At 36.8% G+C, this 21,845-nt stretch overlaps 1 protein-coding gene across 1 annotated transcript in view; it reads left to right on the plus strand.

Moving 5' to 3' along the window:
• LOC107550916 (transmembrane protein 132C-like) overlaps positions 1-21,239 on the plus strand; it is a 29,808-nt gene extending 8,569 nt beyond the window's left edge. The window contains exons 3-9 of the mRNA XM_016232365.1: positions 7,804-7,941; positions 11,894-12,083; positions 13,465-13,608; positions 16,798-17,003; positions 18,028-18,292; positions 18,410-18,601; positions 19,523-21,239. Coding sequence (XP_016087851.1) covers positions 7,804-7,941; positions 11,894-12,083; positions 13,465-13,608; positions 16,798-17,003; positions 18,028-18,292; positions 18,410-18,601; positions 19,523-20,908 — 2,521 coding nt within the window. The 3' untranslated portion in view covers positions 20,909-21,239. The remainder of the gene's footprint in view (positions 1-7,803; positions 7,942-11,893; positions 12,084-13,464; positions 13,609-16,797; positions 17,004-18,027; positions 18,293-18,409; positions 18,602-19,522) is intronic.
• The last annotated feature ends 606 nt before the right edge of the window (positions 21,240-21,845 follow it).

Raw genomic sequence — 21,845 nt, forward strand, 5'->3', positions numbered from 1 at the left:
CGTGAGGCGCCGGCGCGATCGAACAGCGGAAAAACAAACAACAAAAAAATACTCGGTCATCTTTGGTCATACAGATCATTCGAAACTGCAATGTGTTTACTTTTATTTCTGTCATCTCGTTTTCATTTCCGTGGACTTTCGTAGAGCGCCGCGCCGCGCCACACAAATAGCATATGAACCAAACTCAGCAGCATATCTCTCAGTCTTTTCCTTTCGTTTTGTTAATCTGTTAATTAGGCTAAGTCAAATATTTTGCATATTCATTTTACAAATAGACTATGATTTCATAAAAACAGATTTTATTTTTAGTTAAACTTAATTTTTGTTGCTTTTCTGCGCTCGTCCGCCGTCTTTTTCTCTTCTCCGACCCCGCAGCTCTCTCTATAGCTTACTGTTAGTGGCACCAGTCCAGGTGTTTCCAGGTTTTACTCGTGCTATTTCTCCATGTTGAGAGTTTGGTGTCGCACATATTGCTAAGCATTCTTATCCTTTTCTCCGATGAACTGAAAATAACAGGAGTGTGTCCATCTAACAAATGTAGAATCCGTCTCTGCAGTCATCTCAACCATCTAATTCCAGCAACAGGAAACAGACAAACTTTTTTTCAGAAAAAACTGAATTTTTTCTCTGGTGCTGTTTTGCGGTGTTAGTAAATTCACCACTTAATTTTGAGTTAAAATATGTTGTTGTAACTTCCGTTACTAAGATTGTAACGAGTAATAATATTACCCAAATTTTATTAGTAATGCGATATATTACTATAAACTTAATATACTACTGTAATATTATTACTTTTGTAATGCGTTACTCCCAGCACTGACTATTAATGTGTTTCTGTCACCATGAACGACAGAATGTAAGTGAGGTTGCTCATTTTGACAACCTGAACGAACCTTGTCATCTAGTAAAATTATCTGGTATTTTGTTGAAACTGAAACTTGTTGATCTGATTACCCTGACTTAAGTTTTGTTTTTCAAGTATTAGGAAATTTGTAAGACTTTTAGCCTTTTTACAAATGTGCTTTATTATTATCTAAGCAGGATTGTAACATCATGATATTCTGACTTTATGTCCCTATTTTAAAGTTTTCGTTTTTGGTGAGGTTTGATTAATGGCTAAACATCAACACCTTCTCTTTAAAGAATTAAATATACTTAAAGAATTACATTTGAGATGTGTAAGAGTTTGTGATGCAGTGGATTTCAGCACTGAGAAATGTGGAAAATCTCAGAAAATTAAATTAAGAAGCTTAAGAAGACTGGCATTTAAGATGCCAGTTGTAGACTTTCAGTATTGTGTTTTTCTAAAGCTATGGTCTACTTGTAAATCTGCTGTACTTGTGATTTATGATCATACATGTGCACTTTTGTAGTGTGGACCATTTTATATTCACATGTCAGGTTGTGTCTGTTATTATTGTGTTGTCCTTGCCTACTTCTTCCCCTACTCCCCTTCATTCTGAACATCCATCTCTGTTGTATCTGGCTTCCCTGGTGAAGTTCAGTTCTCTCTGAAGCACATTTCTTCATCTACTCCTGCATGAGTGTGTTTGAGCCTTTTTTTGCTGATGTACCATCTCTCTCTTTCTTCAAGCCCTGTTGCTCTTGCTACTTAATCACTGTCACCTTAAATCTCAGTCTGTCCATGGCCAGCTCTCCTCTATAAAGCTCACATCAGTCACTGCAAACCCACTGAGGACAACTGTCCCACGAGACGTGTCTTCTCTTCTCTTCTCTTCTCTTCTCTTCTCTTCTCTCCTCTCCTCTCCTCTCCTCTCCTCTCCTCTCATGTATTTTTTTCTGTAATCCCAAAACATTTAAAATGCACACAAACATGATTACATTTCTGCCTGTTATCTATTAATCAGTTTTGAAAACGGCTCCAGATGGTCAGTAGATACTTTTCATTAACTGGCGCTATTACCAAATTTGCCCTTGAAGCATTGACATATTAACAGATGTGAGTTTTGGTGAGGTTTGATATATCATGCTGTGATAATGTGTTTTCAATAGAAATGACATTAAAGTGTATTTTAGTTTTTCATAAATGCTTGTCGGTATATTAGGCAGTACATTTTAACCATATTTCTACAATAGAAGTTAAGTAAATTATGAAATTACATATAAAGTGGTTGTTAAGTCCTTAACAAGTGGGTCAAAATAGCACTCTAAAGTTTAACTAATTGCATTTTATATCAATTTGAACTATAATACATTTTTATTTAATTGGACTTAACATGCAATTAAGTGTCAATTTTTTTAGTGTGAAAACACACTGGAGTATATTATTTTAAAGTATATTATTTCCGTAATAAGGACTAAACTAAAGTGTACTTCACAAGGACATGCTTATATTAGATTAGTAAATAATTGGTGTGTAAAGTGATGCATACAGCCATCAATTTATTATTTCCATGAATTATATATTTGATATGTTACTGAAATCTGTAGCTGGCCTTCTCAGCTCCGTATTTTGGTTTCTAAATCACACAGGAATCAATCATTGTGAACGCTTCTCCCAATCAAGCCTTGTGAAAAATAGCTACTCCTTCACATCTGAATTTCGTCACATATAAATCTGTCAGGAGGCCCATTAGGAATCACCATGATAAATTTCATCTGTAGTCATGCTCATATTTTATCATGCAGGAAGTGACACATGTCACAGTTGCATTACAGCTGGTCATAAATTAGGAGGTTGTGAGGCAGGAAAGATAAACTGCTGCTCAGTGATTGTTTTGATTAAATGAGTGAATTTTCATAATTTAGAGTAGTCTTTTCATAATTCAAATGCTGTGAGAATAATTAGAAATGTCTCATTTGGGTTTCTCTTCTGACTGTCTTGCTAAATTATATGGTAAGGCTTTTGGAGTATTCAGGAAGGGTTTGTTAATAGACAACACAGAAAAAAAAGAATCGGGTTGAATCAAAAAGTATCAAACGTGGATCCCTGGGAATTGACAACTTTCCAGGCATAAATATTTTTTACAGTCATGAAACCTGGGGCCGTATGTATAAAGCCACTCGGAGTAAAATTTTAGTCTTAAGTGTGTCAAAATTCTAAGTATGGTGTAATTTTACTCTTATTCCTAGACTTAAGAATAAGAGTGATTCATAAAGGTTCCTAAGTGTTAAGACTAGGTCAAATTATTCAACTAAATTATTTAAGAGAGCTGGAGAGTTAGTAGCAAGATGACAGCAAAGAGGAGGAGAAACACACTATGAAGAAATGACGTATTAGAGTTACATCATGATATGACGTTGATAAAACGATACAAACTTCGTCAAGATAGTCAATTCTTTTTGTAACTGACCAAGTAAGAAATTTTATAACTTCTTCCACTCTACAAATGAATGATCTAACTGCAGAAATGAAAGTAGTAATTGCATTTTTTGGCTGGAAAATCGGAAAAATGCAGCAATGCACTGGTGACTTTTTTATGACCCCACATTTCACTTAAGCCATCAAAATATGAGGGAAAAAACACTGACCACTGTTGCCAACTGCTTTCAAATTAAAGTAGCTAAAACAGTTGCTAAATGTTGCTAGATTACGTCATAATGGCGCGTTCACTGATATAAATATATAAATATGAATATAAATATAAATATAGATCAGTGGGAGAGTTTTGGAATGTAAAAAAAAAATTATTTGTTGCTAGGCTTTTGAAAAAAAAGTCAAAAAGGGTGAGGAAGTCGCTAAATCTAGTGACAAAATTACTAAATTGGCAACATTGATATTAATTACTATTTTGGTTTGTCCTCTTGTTTTTGCATGTGTTCATAATTTCTGCCATGTCCAAAGATTATGACCACACAATTTGGCATGTTTCATTGCATTATTATCACAAATAAATCAATTGACTCTAAGGAACTATGCAATATGCTTACAAAACCTTTAAAAAAAAATTTAAATTAAGGGTAAAGATGTCAAATTTCCTAGGCTAGACATCTCTTTTGGCCACTACTATATGGCAGTTTATTGAAATTTCAACTGACCACCAAACTGCAAAAACAAGCCATTTTTGTGAGGATTGTGGGCTTTCCTGGAGTTGTTGGAGCCGTTGATGAAACTCATGTTCACGTTATTGATCCAACTGTAGACAAGGAGAAATACCAATACAATACAATTTCAAAGCATCAGTAATAATTTGTGATAATTTTGCACAATGCATATATTATTAAATTTTAAAATATTTCAGTGTCTTAATTAAATGATTTTATTATAGTTACATTAAATGATTGGTGTTTTGCTGCTGTGACTTCACATGAGCAGGCTCACTATTGGCTGTTTCAGAGGTCGAGGACAGCCACTTTGAGTTGACATCATTGTAGTCTTTAGTTCACAACACTTAAGTGTCACCTCAGTCAGCAGTCCTACTTTTTACTAAGAATTTTTTGACACTTAATTCAAAGCTTAAGACTTTTCTTAAGAGCATTTCTGAGAAGTTTTATACATACGGCCCCAGATTATTTAGCAATTTCTCAGAAATGCAAATATAAATGGAAAACAAATGGCATTTCCTCAGAATAAGCCAATGGCATTTTGTTTATCCCATTGTTTTTTACATTTGGCACTTGGTGAGTGTTAATTCTGGATCTGTGTGTTTTCTCCACTACTTGGTCATTTAATATTCTCAATATGGTTCTCTGACATTTTCTGTACGTGTTTGAGTATGTGCATGACATTTCAAAGCCTACATTCATTATGTTAAATGTCAGGGATGTTTAATGGATAATTGAAAAAGGACTCGCAAATGGACTCGTGATAGCAGATGTTGAGCTTGCTCTGATAAACCCTCTACTATAAAAACTGTGAGGTTCTCAACAGTGACAGAAGATGATTTGGGATGGATGTTTCACAAGATGTTTGGTCTCCATAGGTCAAATGGATTGATTTGGTTTGGTGTGTTAAATGCTGGTCTTGAAAATATATTTCCGGGGATTGTCAGAGAGGGATAAGTGTGGACTTAACATATTGTGAAGGGGCATCTTGCATCAATTTTTTAGGGGCAACAGTTGTAGCCGCTCACAGAGGCTGCATTTATTTGTTTAAAAATAAAGTAAAAATAGAATATTATTACAATTTAAAATAACTGTTTTCTATGAATATTTCAAAATGTAATGTAATCCTATAATGGCAACTGCAGCCATTACCATTACCAGTCTTCAGGGTCACATGATCCTTCAGAAATCATTCTAATATTCTGATTTACTGCATTATTAACATTATTATTAATAATAGTTCTTATCAATGTTAAACATTTTTCAGAATTCTTTCATGAACAGAAAGTTCACAAGAACAGCATTTATTTGAAATATATATTTTTGTAACATTATAATTGTCTTTACTGTCACTTTACTGTTTACACAGATATTTTATTGCACAAGCACAAAAATATAATGCAAGCATGTAGTGTTTCAAAATAGGAATTAGATGTTAGTTTATAATGATACGATTCTAATCAAAAGTTATAGTATTAAAACATTATGAAATATGTTGCATTTGAAACCTTCTTACTTCACTTGATGCATCTGGTACTAGGAGTGAAAATGCACAGTCAGAAACTTGCAAAGAAAAGATGACAAAAGAAAAAGAGATATTGTGAGAGATTAAAAATTTTCGTTCAAGAAAGGGAGGGTCAAATCTGGTCTTACATCTGAATAGTCCCAGAATCTTCTCTATCAATGCCAAGATTAGTGCTTTAGAGCCCTTCTCTCGAGACAGTGATTACATCTTACAAGAACAGAGTACAGATGGTCTTACACAAAACACACACACACACACAATCTTGAACACAAAGATCAAATTTTTTAAACAACCCCAACATAACCATAACCCTGTATTACATGCACAAAATACACAGATCTTACTGTTTTCATTAATAAAATCAACATAATAAATTTCTTCCCTGTGCTTATATGTTTGCAAACATGATTATGTGTGTGTTCAAATGCCCTTTAACAAATCTGACCCGATTACCAAGCAGTCAAGCAAGCAGGCAGCTAGGGTCTTACAATACAGCCCCTGTGAGACTAATATCTTGCCTATGAAGTTTTATTACCCCAATATTTATGACAGACACTCATGGAGAAAAACAGACCCTTCAGGAACCGATGAAAACACAAATATGGCTCTGACATTACAAAAGATTTAGCGGGTGCTGAAATCTGGAAGGTGCATTTTGCACCAGTGATATTTTTTAACAGTCTTTTATCATTATGCTTATATTGATATCCTTTATGCCACTCTGTGTGGCTGTATTTGTTCTCGGGAAGCTTTTAGATTCTGTTCCCAGAGCTCTAATAGTCCCTTGAGCTAAACAGAATTTTGACACTATTGAGCTAACAAATTTCCTTTTCCCCGTGGGTACATAATGTTGCAGTTGTATGATCAATTATATTGATACATTATTCTGATTATAGTGTGATATGGGGTCAGTGTGACAGTTTGTAAAGGTTTGGGAGGAACAGGAACTCTATAGACAGATGGCCTTAAATTAACTTCTAAGAGCTGCTGATGTTGAACAGAGGAATATTCGGATTGTACAATATATGGCCAAAATCGTCCTTGTCATGACCGTCCAGGCTTGGCTAACTGGGCCTGATGTAGATGTCATTGATTTCCTGTCCTCTGTAAGGGAACAGAGACATTTTCTTTGCCCCTGTATTGGAAACCACACTGTCAGCCTCAGCTTTACACTCCTTGAACAGACCACCCTTGGCCTCATCTCCACCTGCCATACACAGCCACCCACACATGCAAATCTGCTATGTATAAAAACACAAGCATTGCCCTCCAATGAGGATGGAACCAGTAATAAATGAAACACAATAAAAAAAAAATACTAGGAATGTGCACAATTACAGTTTCAAAAGAACAATATGGCATCCATCTAAATGTGTAAGATATTACATGTTTCTCTGGTGCTTTAAAGGGGGTAAATGTAAAGACCCACCTTTTCTGAGATGATTTAAATAAAAAAAATTATAAAAATTTACGTGACATGTGGCCAAGTATGGTGACCCATACTCAGAATTAGTGCTCTGCATTTACCCATCCAAAGTGCACACACACAGCAGTGAACACACACAAACCGTGAACACACACCCGGAGCAGTGGGCAGCCATTTATGCTGCGGCGCCCGGGGAGCAGTTGGGGGTTCGGTGCCTTGCTCAAGGGCACCTCAGTCGTGGTATTGAAGGTGGGAGAGAGCGCTGTACATTCACTCCCCCCACCTACAATTCCTGCCGGTACGAGACTCGAACCCACAACCTTTGGGTTATGAGTCCGACTCTCTAACCATTAGGCCACGACTTCCCCAAATACAAATACTTCCCCTTTACAATACAAACTTTCTGACAGGTGTCCCTGTAGCTCAAACAGCAGAGCATGTTGCTAGCTATGCCAAGACAAGGATTTGATTTCCAGAAAAAGCAAGAACTAATAAAAGTATGTTACATACTTTCACTGAAGGAGATGTTACACTGATTAATTACAAGAGTGTAAACCTATAAAGGTTAAATAACAAAGGGCCCAGAATCAAGCCTTGGGGTACACCACATTATCACAGTATACCCAGTATATTATTTGGATTTTCCAACTCAAATTCTTTGTCATAACAATACTGTATATGATAGAGTGTGAAACCTGTTGTGTTATTAGTTTAAACAGTAACAAACTTGTTTGTTTTACTATTAAACACTCTGAAATCTATTCATAATTCACAAATTTGTTAAAAGTGATACTAGGCCAAATCTAATCAAGATATTCCTTCCATTTTTATTTTTTACTCTTAATAGAGCCATGGTAAAAAAGGGTATGTGCTTCCGTACAGCCACACCTAGCAACACACTACTATGGGACATCACCCTAGACACAGGCCCAGACGGGAGTGTTGGAGTAATCTGTCAGAGAAAGTCACCTACAAATGTGAAAAGGTGAGTGTGTCTGTTAAGGAAAATTTAATTAATTACTTTTAATCAGATGATTAGGTAGTGATTAACCAACTCTCATTGGCGACTGATTAAACTTTGCCAGGCAGGAAATATTGTCCATGGAAACAGTGATTTTACATTCTAAAGCAGATTGGTCAAAGTGTATTCCTGTAATTATTCCAGTAATTTGTTGATTAGTCCTTATCTGTTCAATAAAAGCGTTTTCTTTGGATTAATTCTTTCACTTTAAAGTAAATTATCCACAAAACCACCAAAGATTGGCTAACTGACCTCACTACATATGTGCACAACTGCACATATATGTTTGCCATTGAGCACTGCATACTGTATATGTGCATGATTTACTATGCATGCATTAGATGGGAGCACAAAGGTCAGGGTTGTACAGCAGTGTGTGTGTGTGTGTGAGAGAATCCTATTAGTGAAAGCCTAACCTGAATTCTCCTCACTATTTATGGTTGTGATCAGAAACAATTCTAGAATTTCAGCCTTTGATTTGAACATGAGATGATATGGCATTTCTTGCCTTGAGAGCAAAGTCATTAAATCATGAGTAAAAATGATTGATTTCACTGGAAATTAAAAATAAGAAACATGCATCTAAGAGCTGAATCAACTCTCTATGTCACCTATGAAAGGGCCCGTTATGGACTAGAAGGAAGTTTAATTTAATTTAACTTTACAGTTTTTTAACAACTGGTAAGTAAAGGATTCAAAGTGTCCTCAAACAGCTCAGTACGGGTGATACTACACAACTGTTAAAGGGATAGTTCCGCTAAAAACATTTTTCTCACCCTCATGTCAAACCTGTATGATTTTCTTTTGCAGAACATAAAAGAAGATATTTTAAAGAATGTTGGTTACTAAACAGTCGTCCACTGTATTGACAAAAAAACAAACAAACACTGAATTGTTTCTCAAAATATCTTCTTTTATGTTCTGCAGAGGAAAGAAAGTCATGCACGTTTGGAAAAATTTTAGGGTGAGAAAATGATGCAATTTTCATGTTTGGGTGAACTGTCCTTTTAAGGTAAGAAACTACCTTTTCTCAGAATAGGGGGTATGCATTGACGTCACTTTCCTGCTGGAACACGCCCCCTCAGCTAGACTGAGTGGCAAAAGAGCCTGCTGCATGAATTGATTTAATAGGTGAAACTGCGCAAACGCGAGTAAAACAAACAATTATCAGTTTAAACTAAAGGTCGTTGGACTCTATATAGTGTTCCTTACAACTTACCAAATATCCAGTGGTCCATGGATATTGACATGAAGCCAGGAATTGTGTTTCCTGACATTTATATGTGGCTGATAGCGACACCGGGGAAATGCATAAAGCAAATTTGCCTGTGAACGCTTTATTTAATACAAAATTGGTTGGTCTAAATGCGAGTGATCACTTATATCAATGTTATATATATCGTCATATCGTCCAGCCCAAAAACTTATATCGTTTTTGTCAGTGTCGGTCAGTATTAAGTATCTACGTCTTTTTGAGAGAATGTCGCATTGTTCTTATTTTGGATTTTCCTCCCTCAGTGACAAGGATTAGGATTGTTTGTTGAACTAAATATTTTAAAAAAGAAATTTGTGTTGTCTAATTCACATCTTAAAACAAATCATCACTTAGAACTAATCCATAACATGCTCAAGACCACCAAATGACCACGCAGCAGTCACCAAATGTTAACACAATATCTGGGATTTTTTCCCTCTCAGTTAGCACTTTAAGAATTTAACAGAGGTGAAATTGATTTCTGAATAAAGAATAACCTAAATCATTCTCAAATATAGCTGCTGAGGCAAAGAGGTGTATCCGTCAGTAATCTTTTTTATTTTTGATAAGTACTTGATGCGTAACAAAAACACCCTATGGTAGACATCCATATTCAAGCAGTAATGTAGGATATATATTACAATATCCTGTGATTTAAACATTTCATATTTAATCAGTCATAAGAATAGTAATGGATCATTCTGTTTCTATTACATTAAAGGGTTAGTTCACCCAAAAATGAAAATTAGCCCATAAATTACTCACCCTCAAGTATCGTCCATCGCCGATGGCTGACAGCCATCACAATGTTAAGCTGACACCATGATTCCTTCACCCCCCCTCTCCCGCAATCCGCCGCATCCCAGTTCCGTGTTCGGAAAGGAAATGAAGTGTACCACAGAAACCCTAAAGGGAATAAATAGCCTACGAGATGGGAGGATAAAAAAATATTTCAATACTTTTTCTCGCAATTATATCATTGGGTAAGTATAGGTGACTGTATATAAACTGCGGGCATCAGGGAGCCGCTATTGAAACCGCTTTCGATTGCGCGCTCTCATTTTACTTTCACTTTCACTTTTGAGATTCGCGATCACAAGGATTCTATACTATGGAGCGGCAGTACTTACCACACATTTGACTTAGAAAGATTAGATGTTTGTCATTGGTGCTCAGGATCTGCAAATCATTCGCCATCGTCCACCCCTAACCCCGCCCCCCGATGTCATCATCCATCACGATGTAGACGAATTCCTAGATACTAAACATGGTAGGATTACATATAGGTAAGATGACAGAAACGAGTGGTTCCATCACAAGCCGGCATAAACAGTATACAATATAACGACAACATACACAATGACCTGCAGGATATGTGTGTTCATTCAAAGAAAGGTTTTCCTATTAATTAATTAGAGAATAGTCAATTTTTGGGCATTGTGTGTCTTTCCTAAGGGTGAATGAGGTGTGAGTTTTCTCTGCTTGCATTCCTTTGAGCAATAAAACCAGTGATATCAGCCTTAGTTGCCATGGAACCAGAGGCCTGTTCTGCTTTCCTGAGGTGTTACGCATTTCGGGGGAAGGGTCCATAGGTCCTCATATGGCTTGTTAACTGAGGGGTGTTACAGAGTATTTGTTAAATATAGCTAACAAAATATATATTATATATCGCCGGTTCCCGCCTCCTTCTTCCCGTGACTACAAACATTGTTACATTATCAATTACTCCACCGGCCTCGCTCCGTTCCCACGGCTCTCGGCCCCGCCCCCACTCGTCACAATTACGTTTTGAATATGAATATTTTTCTTACAAAAACGCATCAATTCGCTATAGGAGGCCTTTGTTCACCCCCGGAGCCGTGTGATTCACTTTTTAATGGATGGCCGTTTTTTATTTAACTTCTTTTGGACTGATGCATGCAACACCCGCTGAGTGGCATTAAACAGCTTATGTTGGGTGTCATTCATTAACTGATGCTCAGTGTACCCGTTCCATGTTTTTATTTTTGTTTCATATGTGATAAATCATGGTCCTCCTATGGAACACAGGATCACTAGCTTATTTTATCAAGGACTTTTTCAAAAGTCATTTCTATGTCAATCCCAGTTTTTTTTAAATAATTGTCTTTTTGGCTGTACAAACATATCCATGCACGCATTTATATACAAGTATGCCTTCGACAACAAAATAGCCATCTGAACTCTTTGGTTCATCCCCAGAGCTTGAAAGCTGTACATTTTAAAGCTAAAATTTGAGACAGATGCATCAGATTATGGGTGATCCCATGTTCTATCGAAAGCATTATGCTGCACATTGACAGGATTGCACTACCAATGTGCTTTGCTGATTGCTGAAAGGTTGATACCAAAAGCTATGTATCTTTTAAAGTCAACATGAAATCAAAATTGACCCCATTTACTTTTTACCATATAATCAGTTCCCGATGACCAAAACCACATTCTGCCCTACTTATTTTCCCTAGGAAATATGTCACATTATGCAAGTAAAATTGTGTGAATGGCAACAATGGTATATGATCAATGTACAATTATTATGTAGAATCAAACAGAGCAACTTGCAGATGCAGCAGTTTGACAGTTTGATCACAGAAGGGTTTACAGTATATAGCTTGAAGTGTTTAATGGCACATTCTGTTTCAGATTAAGTAAACTCCAAGCAGTTCTTCAGATGGATTTTGAAGTGGAGGATGTCAGCAATCAATCAGAGATTCAGGTGATTAAGTGGGAGTTGATGCTTCCTGATGAAGTCAAAATGATGGGGGCGTCTGAAGGCACCATGAGGATCTACACCACTCAGAGAGACTTTGTAGGCCTGGCTCCTCTAGTTGTGGTAGGTTAAGGTTATTCATTAAATATAGTAACAAAAATATATGAAAAAATAAAACGTCTCTGTCTGAAGACTGTAAAGCATCTTCATTACTTATTCACTGGCATTTTGAAAGACAGAATTGATCCAGCAGGGTACCAAGGGCTCGGCACTGACACACAACTTGTAAATGCGACAAGCTTCATCTGCAAGACCGATCATGTTGACCTTTGAATTGTGTCCAAACATGAGCAGATTTAGGCATAATCAATCAGATTTTCTGTTGCAACTCTAATATACAGCTGGACACTGTCCCAGAAATCTGAAAGCAGCACAGGACAGAAAATGTTTGCCAGTACTTCTTTAGGAGAGTGTACTTTCTATCTACTTTTTATACTTATAAGAGATATACAAACAATGTAACTTAAGTATAAGAAATGCTGGTCACACTTTAGTTTGGGGACCAATTTTTACTATTTACTAACTATTAACTACGTCTTTTTCTTCAGTAAACCCCTAATCTGCTGCTTATTAATAGTTAGTAAGATAGTTATTAAGTTTACTGTAGTTATGGAGTAGGATTAAGGGATCTAAAATATGGTCATGCAGAATAAAGCATTATTATGTGCTTTTTAAATACTAATAAACACCGGTGCCCCAGTGACAGCCAAGGGTGTGGGAAATCCATGATTTGCAGCTTGCTGGTTGCTTTTAGGTCGGTTTTACAGAGCAAGGGATTTTCTCATTTCAGAGAGCATTATATTGGATAAGAAATTAATCTTAACTATTTTTATTCATGAACAAAATAGTGCTGTTTGATCAGCCTAATGGTAATGGCAAATTCCTTTTCCCATTTTTAGCAAAACAATATTGATATAGTTTAGGCTTATTTTTAATGCATTACATAAAGTTAAATTAAGTGACCTTTGTTTCCTGAAAACCTGTTTCATTTATGTGAGCTGGCATTTTGCATCTGTCAGGATCTTTAAAGTTCAGAGGTTTATCCCACTAAGCTGGTGCTTCCCATTCACTGGAGACAATATTGATGGTTTTGTCATGTAAAATAATCATTTTTTTGCTTTTCAATTGTTCTCATTAAAATTACTTTGATTACATAAAGTTGTATCAGTCCAAATAGTTCATCTCTGGCCCAGATTATCTAAATAGATTGACACACTCCATTCCAACCTAAAATCCGCTTTGTGTCCCTGAACATACTATTTTTTTTAACCTGTGAAATCGCGTTAAAAGTGCACTGATATTATGACATTAACTTTATCATTAGATTGCATAGTGTTATCATAACATGTCAAATCTCTGACCTCCATTCATAGGAGTGCTAAAGTGTAAGCTTAGCTCAGTATTAAGATCCAAAATGTAACTTTGATCCCTGTCCCCTGTGAAGGACACAGAGCTGTTGAACACTGCCGTGCTGACTGGTAAGAGGGTTACGGTGGGAGTACGAACCATTGCTGTGGAACAGGATGGTTCTGTAACAGATGTCTCTGAATTTGCTGACTGCAGCTCCACAGATGAAGATGTTCTTAAGGTACAGTCATTATACTGTTTTTACTCTTGTATCTCAGCATGGAAACAGCAGCTGCAAAGTCATATCAAGCTAATGGCAAACTCTCATTCTCTGTGCACATGTGAGACAAAAATTGGTTAATAACATGATGTTAATTTTCTGTCCAAAAATTTACAGAATTTTTCTGTTAATTAATTCAAAAAGACATTAAAAAATCCAATTCATACAATGACTTGAATGCACCTCTCCTGTAATGAGCATGTTTTTAATTTCTTTTAAGGGAAATGTTTTTAATTTTCCTTAATTTTTTCATTGTCAAAAATAATACATTCTGATATCACAAGGAAGAAAAAAAAGCCTTATTAAAATAATTATTGAAAAGAAAACATTATTGAAGAGTTTGCATACATTTTATTATTATTATTATTATTATTATTTTATAGATTCATAAATCATTCTAACAAAATTTCTTCACTGTTAATATTTAAGAAATCTTTTGTACAAAACTTCATGACGATGTGTCAAGGTCAGAAAGTACCTTAAAATATAAAAAAAATTGAGTTCAGATCATGTTGTGTGACTCAGTAAAAACATGCTGTTTATGATTTAATAATTCATGATATTTACAACAAAAAGGTTTTACCTTGAAAAGTATATTTTAAAAATGTTTTAAAAGTAATTACTACAATCTGTACACATCACATGACATTTTTAGAGTTTTGTTTTCAAAACCACATGAAATAAAACAAAGATTACATTTCTAAGAAATTGCCACATTTGTTTTTCATATTTGTCATAAACTCGAAGATGAAAGATGGAGTGTCTGTGAATGCATGCCATTGTCAGACAGAGGCAAAATGTCTCAGAAGAACATCTCAGAGTCTTTTCTTGTGTATGCAACCTCTGTAACTCTGAGAGCCTGTGTTCTTGGGACAGTCCTCTGAAAGTCATTAAGCCACGTTGTGACCTCACTCAGGAGGCCTGTATCCTCTTTGTTGAGGAGGTAATCTGAATGGACAGCTCAGCACCACACTGTGACTGCAGCCAAGATCAGAGACTTAAAAGAACTTCAGTCCTGTCTCATTCAAGGACAACATGGCTTTCTGGCCTCATTTCTTAGAATTACACAGAAATGCATTTACTTTGATGTTCTCAGTAAAAAAAAAAAAAATTCCAAATTTAAGATTAATAGATTATACATGAGCAAGAAACATGATGAGACTCATGTTTGGAATAGTTTCCCCAAAAATGAAAATTCTGCCATATACTCATACTCATGTTTTTCCAAACCAGTGTGCTGTTATTTTTGCTTCAGAAGACTTTATGTCACACAGATTGTATATAGACTATTTTCATTTCATTTTTGTGGTGTTTTTATCCTTTTATCCTTTTTTGAGCTTGATATAGCATTGACAGTATAAATGGTTGTATAGACAACAGCTGTGTGCAGATTCTTCAAAAACTGTTTAATGTTGTGTTTTAGTACATAGTTATGCTTTTGGGAGTTTTCGTGTAAATAACAGCATATGGTTTGGAACAACATTTAATATTGCTTTAATTAATGTCAAGACTGGTTAGTTAATATATTTATCATCCACCATTCGAAATAGCTCCAGAAAAAGCGAAACATAAAGCTCTGCATGTTACCAAGCAGCACAAAGACCATAAGCCAGTCTAGAACAGCCTATACAAGTGGAGCGGAGGGATCTGGAGTGGAGTGATTATAAAACACACTGAGCGATCAAAGTGTTTTATAATCACTCCCCTCCAGATCCACACCAAGTTTTTACCTCACTGGTGAGAGAAATCTGCTCTGGGATTCTTATTGTGCTCAAGAGCATGATCTATTTAAATCGTGTCATACTAACAAGAGACTATGCTTCTTGTTCTACAAGTTGAAAGATGTAGTTCCAAGTACACAACTTTGCGATGCTGTTTGCGAATGTTTTTTTGGAACTATGCTTTCGGGAAACACTGAATCATTGACCTATGTTGGTAACAACGGAACTTGCGGACATAGTTGTCTAACTATGCTTTCGGCAAATGCACCAATTATGTGATAGAAAACACCACAGTTTGGACTTTTGAAAAATTCCACTCTTTCGCGAGAGAAGACATTTTTAACAAAAGGCCCACAATTGACCAATCAGAATCAAGTATCCAGAAGGGGGTGTAATACACAAGGTTGATTAAAATTGTTTCCTGTTCTCTTCTAATCTGTCAATCCATCTAGCCATCCTTGCATCTATTCATCCCTCTGTGCAACTTATGAAACTACTGTACCAGACAAAACAATAAATTTTTTACCTTGGTAGATGTGACATTCTGCAAACTACTTCGTTTCCCTGCTACTGGGTCTTGCTGCTGTCGTTTTGGGACACATAGTACGTATAGACCCTCAGAGGTGCTTGTGTTGTCAATGCATTATGAAATGTTAATGTCATATTCTGTGAAAATCTGCGGCATTAGATCCATGTCTGTCGATTAATAAGATAAAAACCATAAATACTGTATTATGGATTCTGACATCTTATGCATCCATAAACATGTAATTTGCTATCCATTAAACCCTGTATATGTAAATAGTCCTTGTGTTTATAGCTGTGCATGTGTAAAACTGCAAATCAACTCAAGCCATAGTGACACATACAATATAATTATTACACATACACATTAACCTATAAATACAGTACATATTCTCTAACCTGTTTACGCTAAGCAAACTTGCTTTTCCACACAATGTTGGCCAAAGTTACCCCTGTGTGCCATCCTCAATCTTGTTAAAATTTAATTGCATCGTAAATTATACAATTGATTTAATCATGTGGCGGCATGCATTTGGTAAGCCCATGCTGAACTGTTAAGTGACTTTGAGACTCTGTGACAGTAAACGTCTAAAGGTTACATTAAAAATGCAGCATAAGGATCAACCACTACTTCATTTTGCTGTAAATCTCTAAACTCTCAAGTTGAGTTCATTAATAAAGGAAATAACTAAAGCAAGCTCAAGCAGTTGAAAAAACTGTAAATGCTGATCTGAACCTAAATTATACTTGGATTCAAAAGTCAAGTTTTTACTGGGACTAAGCACCAACAAATCCTCTTACACAAGTCCGTTCCAATCCAGCAGAACATGAAAACTACAGTGTGAACAGCCTGTTTGTTCAGAGTTATAAATAACATAAAAACAACATTTTTGGATACCCTCAGGTGTCCGACAGATGCAACTTTGTCTATGTGAATGGAAAAGAAACCCAAGGGCGACTGCGGATGCTGGTGAACTTTACCTACAGTTACCTGAGTGCTCAGCTGGAGATGCAGGTGTGGTTCCCTCGTCTGCCACTGGATATAGAGGTGTCTGATACAGAGCTGAGTCAAATCAAGAGCTGGAGGATCCCCATTATGTCCACCAAAAGGTACAAACACACAATGACCGCATTCTAGTTAACGCCTATATTTGTGATTAGTATTTGTCCTGAATAACAAATAAAGGAATATTTCTGTATAAATGTAATCAGCTTACAATGCATTTAAGTATCCTGTCTGCCTGAAAAAATGTTTTTTTTTTTTTGCAAATCTCTTTGCACTCTTTGCTTTCTTTTTACTTTTTTTTGTGGAAATGCTTAGAACAGTTGTTCTCAAACAGGGGGCCTCATTAAACTTCCAAAAGGGCCACAGGCGAAAGAAAACAAACTCAACTTAATTAAAATGCCAAAGGAAAAAAAAACTCAAAATGTAAACGTGTGTATATATATATATATATACAGTGTATATATATATATATATATATATATAGCACCTGAATAATATTTTTATTTATTTAAGAGCATTCTGAATACTCTGGAATCCCAAAATTGAACATGGTTAATTAATTTAATATATCAACACTCCCAGTTCCCTATTTTACGCACATTATCCATAATATACATGGGTTACAATAACAGGGAATAATCTGAAATGTTCAAGACTTTATTTATTATTATGTAATATAAAAATTATTGCATTGATTGTAAAGATCTCTGAAAAAAATAACATTAACACAATCCAATAGTAAGAGTTAGAACATTATAGCCAGCAAATGCTTTTAAATTCTAAATCCACTTTCAGACAGGGTCAAGTAGATTATGAATTGTGGAAAAATTGTGAATAAGATTGTGTAAGGTTATGAGTAGCTTAAATACTATTGCATAATGGGTTACATGAAGTAGAAACAGCTCCTCATTAATTCAGTTTGATCTAATCAGTGTCTCATGCGTGCTCATGAGTGTTTTGAACTTGCCTGAAGGCATTTTGAACATTATTTGAATTTTATAAATGTGTGCATGTGGGTTCATTTCCAAATGAGGCCTTATCTAAGCTGTTGTGAAGACCATAAAAGGTGACAGATGGAGTTACATGACTATAAGTGGGTTGTCAGTAACATCTGTATGTCCCTGACAGCAAACCAGGCTGGAGCAGTGAGGAAGAGCGTAAGGGCCGGGGTTGTATGCTGCAGTTCCAGCACGCTCTGGTCCGAGTCCTCACACACTTTGTGGCAGAGCAGTCAGACCCTCGGGAGCCACATGCCTTCTTCCTGGGCTCTGATTGGCAGGTGGATGTGACCAGGTTGGTGCGGTACTTCCTGAAGGTGGAGGACACTAATATTGCCCGTCTGCAGGCAGGCAGGATTCTGTCAGGACAAGATGTGGGCACCACGTCTATAAAGGTAAAATTTAATCTGTTGAGTTTGGCTTACATACGACAAGGATAATGGACCAGGCCACACCTAAATCAGTATTGATCTCATGCAGGCCTCAATAACCAGGTGTCTCCCTTTGTGTAGGTCCTTTCCCCGTTGTCAGACTCCATCCTGGCAGAGAAGACGGTGAGGGTTGTGGATGATCGAGTGACCATCACTGAATTGGGCCTGCAGTTGGTCAGTGGTCTCACACTCAACCTGCAGCTCAGTACAGGAAGTAACCGAGTCATCAGCGCCACGGCAACCACACAGGAAGTGCTCAGCAATCCTAAACAAGTAATTTAACAGTACTTACTTTAATCCTAACCAAAATTTGGGGCACCTATTAATGTCCAAAACACTGATTTGTCTGATTTTACCATTTTCAAACAATAAATATTTTATAAATTTAAACTGATAAATGTGGTATATTTACATTTTAAACCTAAAGAATTGGTAACAGGTTGGAAGTAAAAAGATTGCTAATTTAGCCATTAAAGGGGTCATCGGATGCCCATTTTCCACAGTTTGATATGATTCTTTAGGATCTTAATGAAAAGTCTGTAACATACTTTGGTTAAAATTTCTCAGTGGTAGTGTAAAACAACACCCTTTTTACCCTGTCAAAAACAGCTCTGTTTATAGCAAGCTCTTTAAATGCAAATGAGCTTTGTGATTAAAATATTTTAACTCAGTTAACGCACTGGCCCCGCCCCCAGACCTGTACTTCATCTTACATTTCATACAGTTGCCTGTTTACAAATATTATGCAGGGCAACAGCGATTATCTAAAAATCAAGATACTGGGGCAAAAATGCTCTTGTATGAGTTTTTGTCTCTAATATAACGAGTGCAAATGTGATTTTATACAACAGTTCAGTAAATAAGAAGTTAATATTGTGTTATATTTTTGTTTTGCCAACAAAAATATTATTTATAAAGCCACAACAGAATTGTTGCACGTCTCCAAGCAACACAGCGGTGTTTAGTTTCTGAATTAATCAGCGTTTTGAACGAATCGTCATAAAATGAGCTGTTTACTGAATTTCTGAATGAATCAAATTCTAGAACAATTTAATGGTTCACTTTATACCAATTTTGGTTCCATAGCAAAAAAAATAATTAAAAAAGAGTAACATTTACAATGTCCTTGCTACATGTTACATGTGCAAGACACGATACAGAACATGGCCAAATTCAATTTTATTCTTATTGCAGGAGGCAGTGTTGAGCTCCTGGCTGCAATTTAGCGATGGCTCCCTCACCCCACTGGACATTTATGATCCTACTCACTATCGCCTGGCTGTGACATCACTGGATGAGGGTGTGATCTCTGTGCAGGACTCACCTATGACTATAGTGGCAGAAGGTGAAGGCCAAGGATCACTGGTGAGAGCCAAGATGACCATTTGTGAGGTCTGTCAGAAATCCAAGCGCAAAAGCACTTTAGCTGTAGGCACTGGGAGCTTAACGGTAAAGTTCCAGACAAACAGCAAACGTCCTGACAATAGCAGCACCAACAATAATGACATGGGAAACAGCACAGGACTACTTGCTGGTGTCGCTGGGAGAGACAACAGCAGTAAGCGTGGTGATGAAGGAGAGGAGGCAGACTCTGAAAAGAAACTGCAGCAACCAGAACAGGTTTCAAGCAGAAATTCAGAGTCTGAGCGAGAGGAAAGTGCCTTGAAGATCACCACCACAGCCAAGGCGACAGCGCGAGACTCAACTGTTGGCAGCATTGCAAATGATTTGGGAATGGGACGGGCTAACGATGCCTCGGATGGAGTCAGTAAACCTGGGAATATTTTAAATAGTGGCAATTTTTTTAGTACAGGAAAAGCTGGCAACGATGGTCGCACAGGAATTTCTTGGAGTAGCAATGAGGTTCCTGAGGGTTCAGTGTTGAGCACTGGGAAAGCTTCTGGGAACTTAGTGAACTACAATAACTACCCTCCCCAAGTGGAAATCCCCAATCAGAAGCCAAAAAATGACTATAGAGACTATGATGATGACGATGATGACATTGAGGGACCACTACCAAACCGGCCACTTACAGACCTGGAGATCGGGATGTATGCATTACTGGGAGTCTTCTGCTTGGCTATCATAGTATTTATGGTAAATTGTGTATCATACTTGGTTAAATTTAGGCACAAGCAGACGCCTGGTCAAGTTTCTGAGCAGACTGGTCACCGGCATGATTGGGTATGGCTGGGAACAGATGCTGAGCTGGTTATGAACGTCACTGGAAGCCCGTTACAGCAGGATGCTCATAATACATCTGTGATCGACATAGGACCTAATACAGAGTCTTGTGGTACTCTCACCCAAAGGACCTCTTGCCAGGTGTCTTCTGTATCAAATGACTCTAATGTTTTGTGTGTAGGTTCCCCTACAGCGAAACCAGTCCGAAGTGAATCCCTACACTCACCAACTAGTAAGAGGAAAAGGGTCCAGTTCACCACCTTCACATCCTTGGATCGGCAAACTCCTCCCAAAATTTTACCACAAGAGAATGGACATGGAATTAACTGGGTGGGAAAGGAGGACAGCTGTATGACACCTGTGGTGCCAGCTGCTGAGTCTTTGCAACAGCTTTGATTGTTGGCTCACATGCAGCCTAATTTATGCACCCATAATGTATATCTCTATACCAGGGCTGGGCAACTCTGGTCCACTGTCCTGCAGAGTTTAGCGTCAACCTCTGGTCACCTGAATGCCTTTTTTCTTTGGAAAAGTCGTACTGTTGGTCTGTGCTACACAGGATTATGATCAGTACAGTTCCATTGCTTTCATAAGGTGTGACAGGTGTGACATTTTCTTTGTGACTAGACTTTGTGAAAGATTGATTCTGCCTTGATTACTAATCATGATAAAAAGGAGAGAACACAATCTTGCTATTTAGAGGATTATTAAAAGTATTAATCCCCCCCCCCCCCCCCCCCAAAAAAAACACCTTGAAGTTATCAGCTAAGCTAATTCTTTGTCTTTCTTAATGAGTTTTTCATTGGGGAATTTAAAGAATTAAGAGAATAAATTTTAATTCTTTCTCTAGAGCCAAACTCTGAGATAATGCTACATTACACTTGTGTTTGACTGTTACTCTGCATCCTTCCATTTTTTTTATACAAAAGTGCATGTGATTATTGTACAGATAAAAGTTCACTTTGAAGATATTTTACCACCCTGCATTTATTCGTACATTCAATTGTTTCATTTTCCATTAAAAAGCCACACGATAAAGCCACGTTCAGTGCTTTGTGCTTTATGAAATAAAAACCATTTCATTGTAAATTAATGGTGGTTTTTATCTTTTGTAATCTGTTATCTTTCAGTACTCATATAAAGCACTGTTGGTGTGTCCCAGGTTTTCATATTGGTAAAAACATTTGTGGTAACTCCAGGTGTGGAGGTAATTGAAAATAGTAGTAAAAACATATTTTACATTTTCTGAAGAAAATGAGTGGCACTTACCCATACAAAACTCCACATAACCGCAAAGTTGGAGTTGGACAATTTTCTCACAATGTTACAATAT

This window comes from Sinocyclocheilus grahami, unplaced genomic scaffold (assembly GCF_001515645.1).
Source record: "Sinocyclocheilus grahami isolate Dianchi unplaced genomic scaffold, SAMN03320097.WGS_v1.1 scaffold410.1, whole genome shotgun sequence".
In the NCBI taxonomy this organism is placed as follows: Eukaryota; Metazoa; Chordata; class Actinopteri; order Cypriniformes; family Cyprinidae; genus Sinocyclocheilus; species Sinocyclocheilus grahami.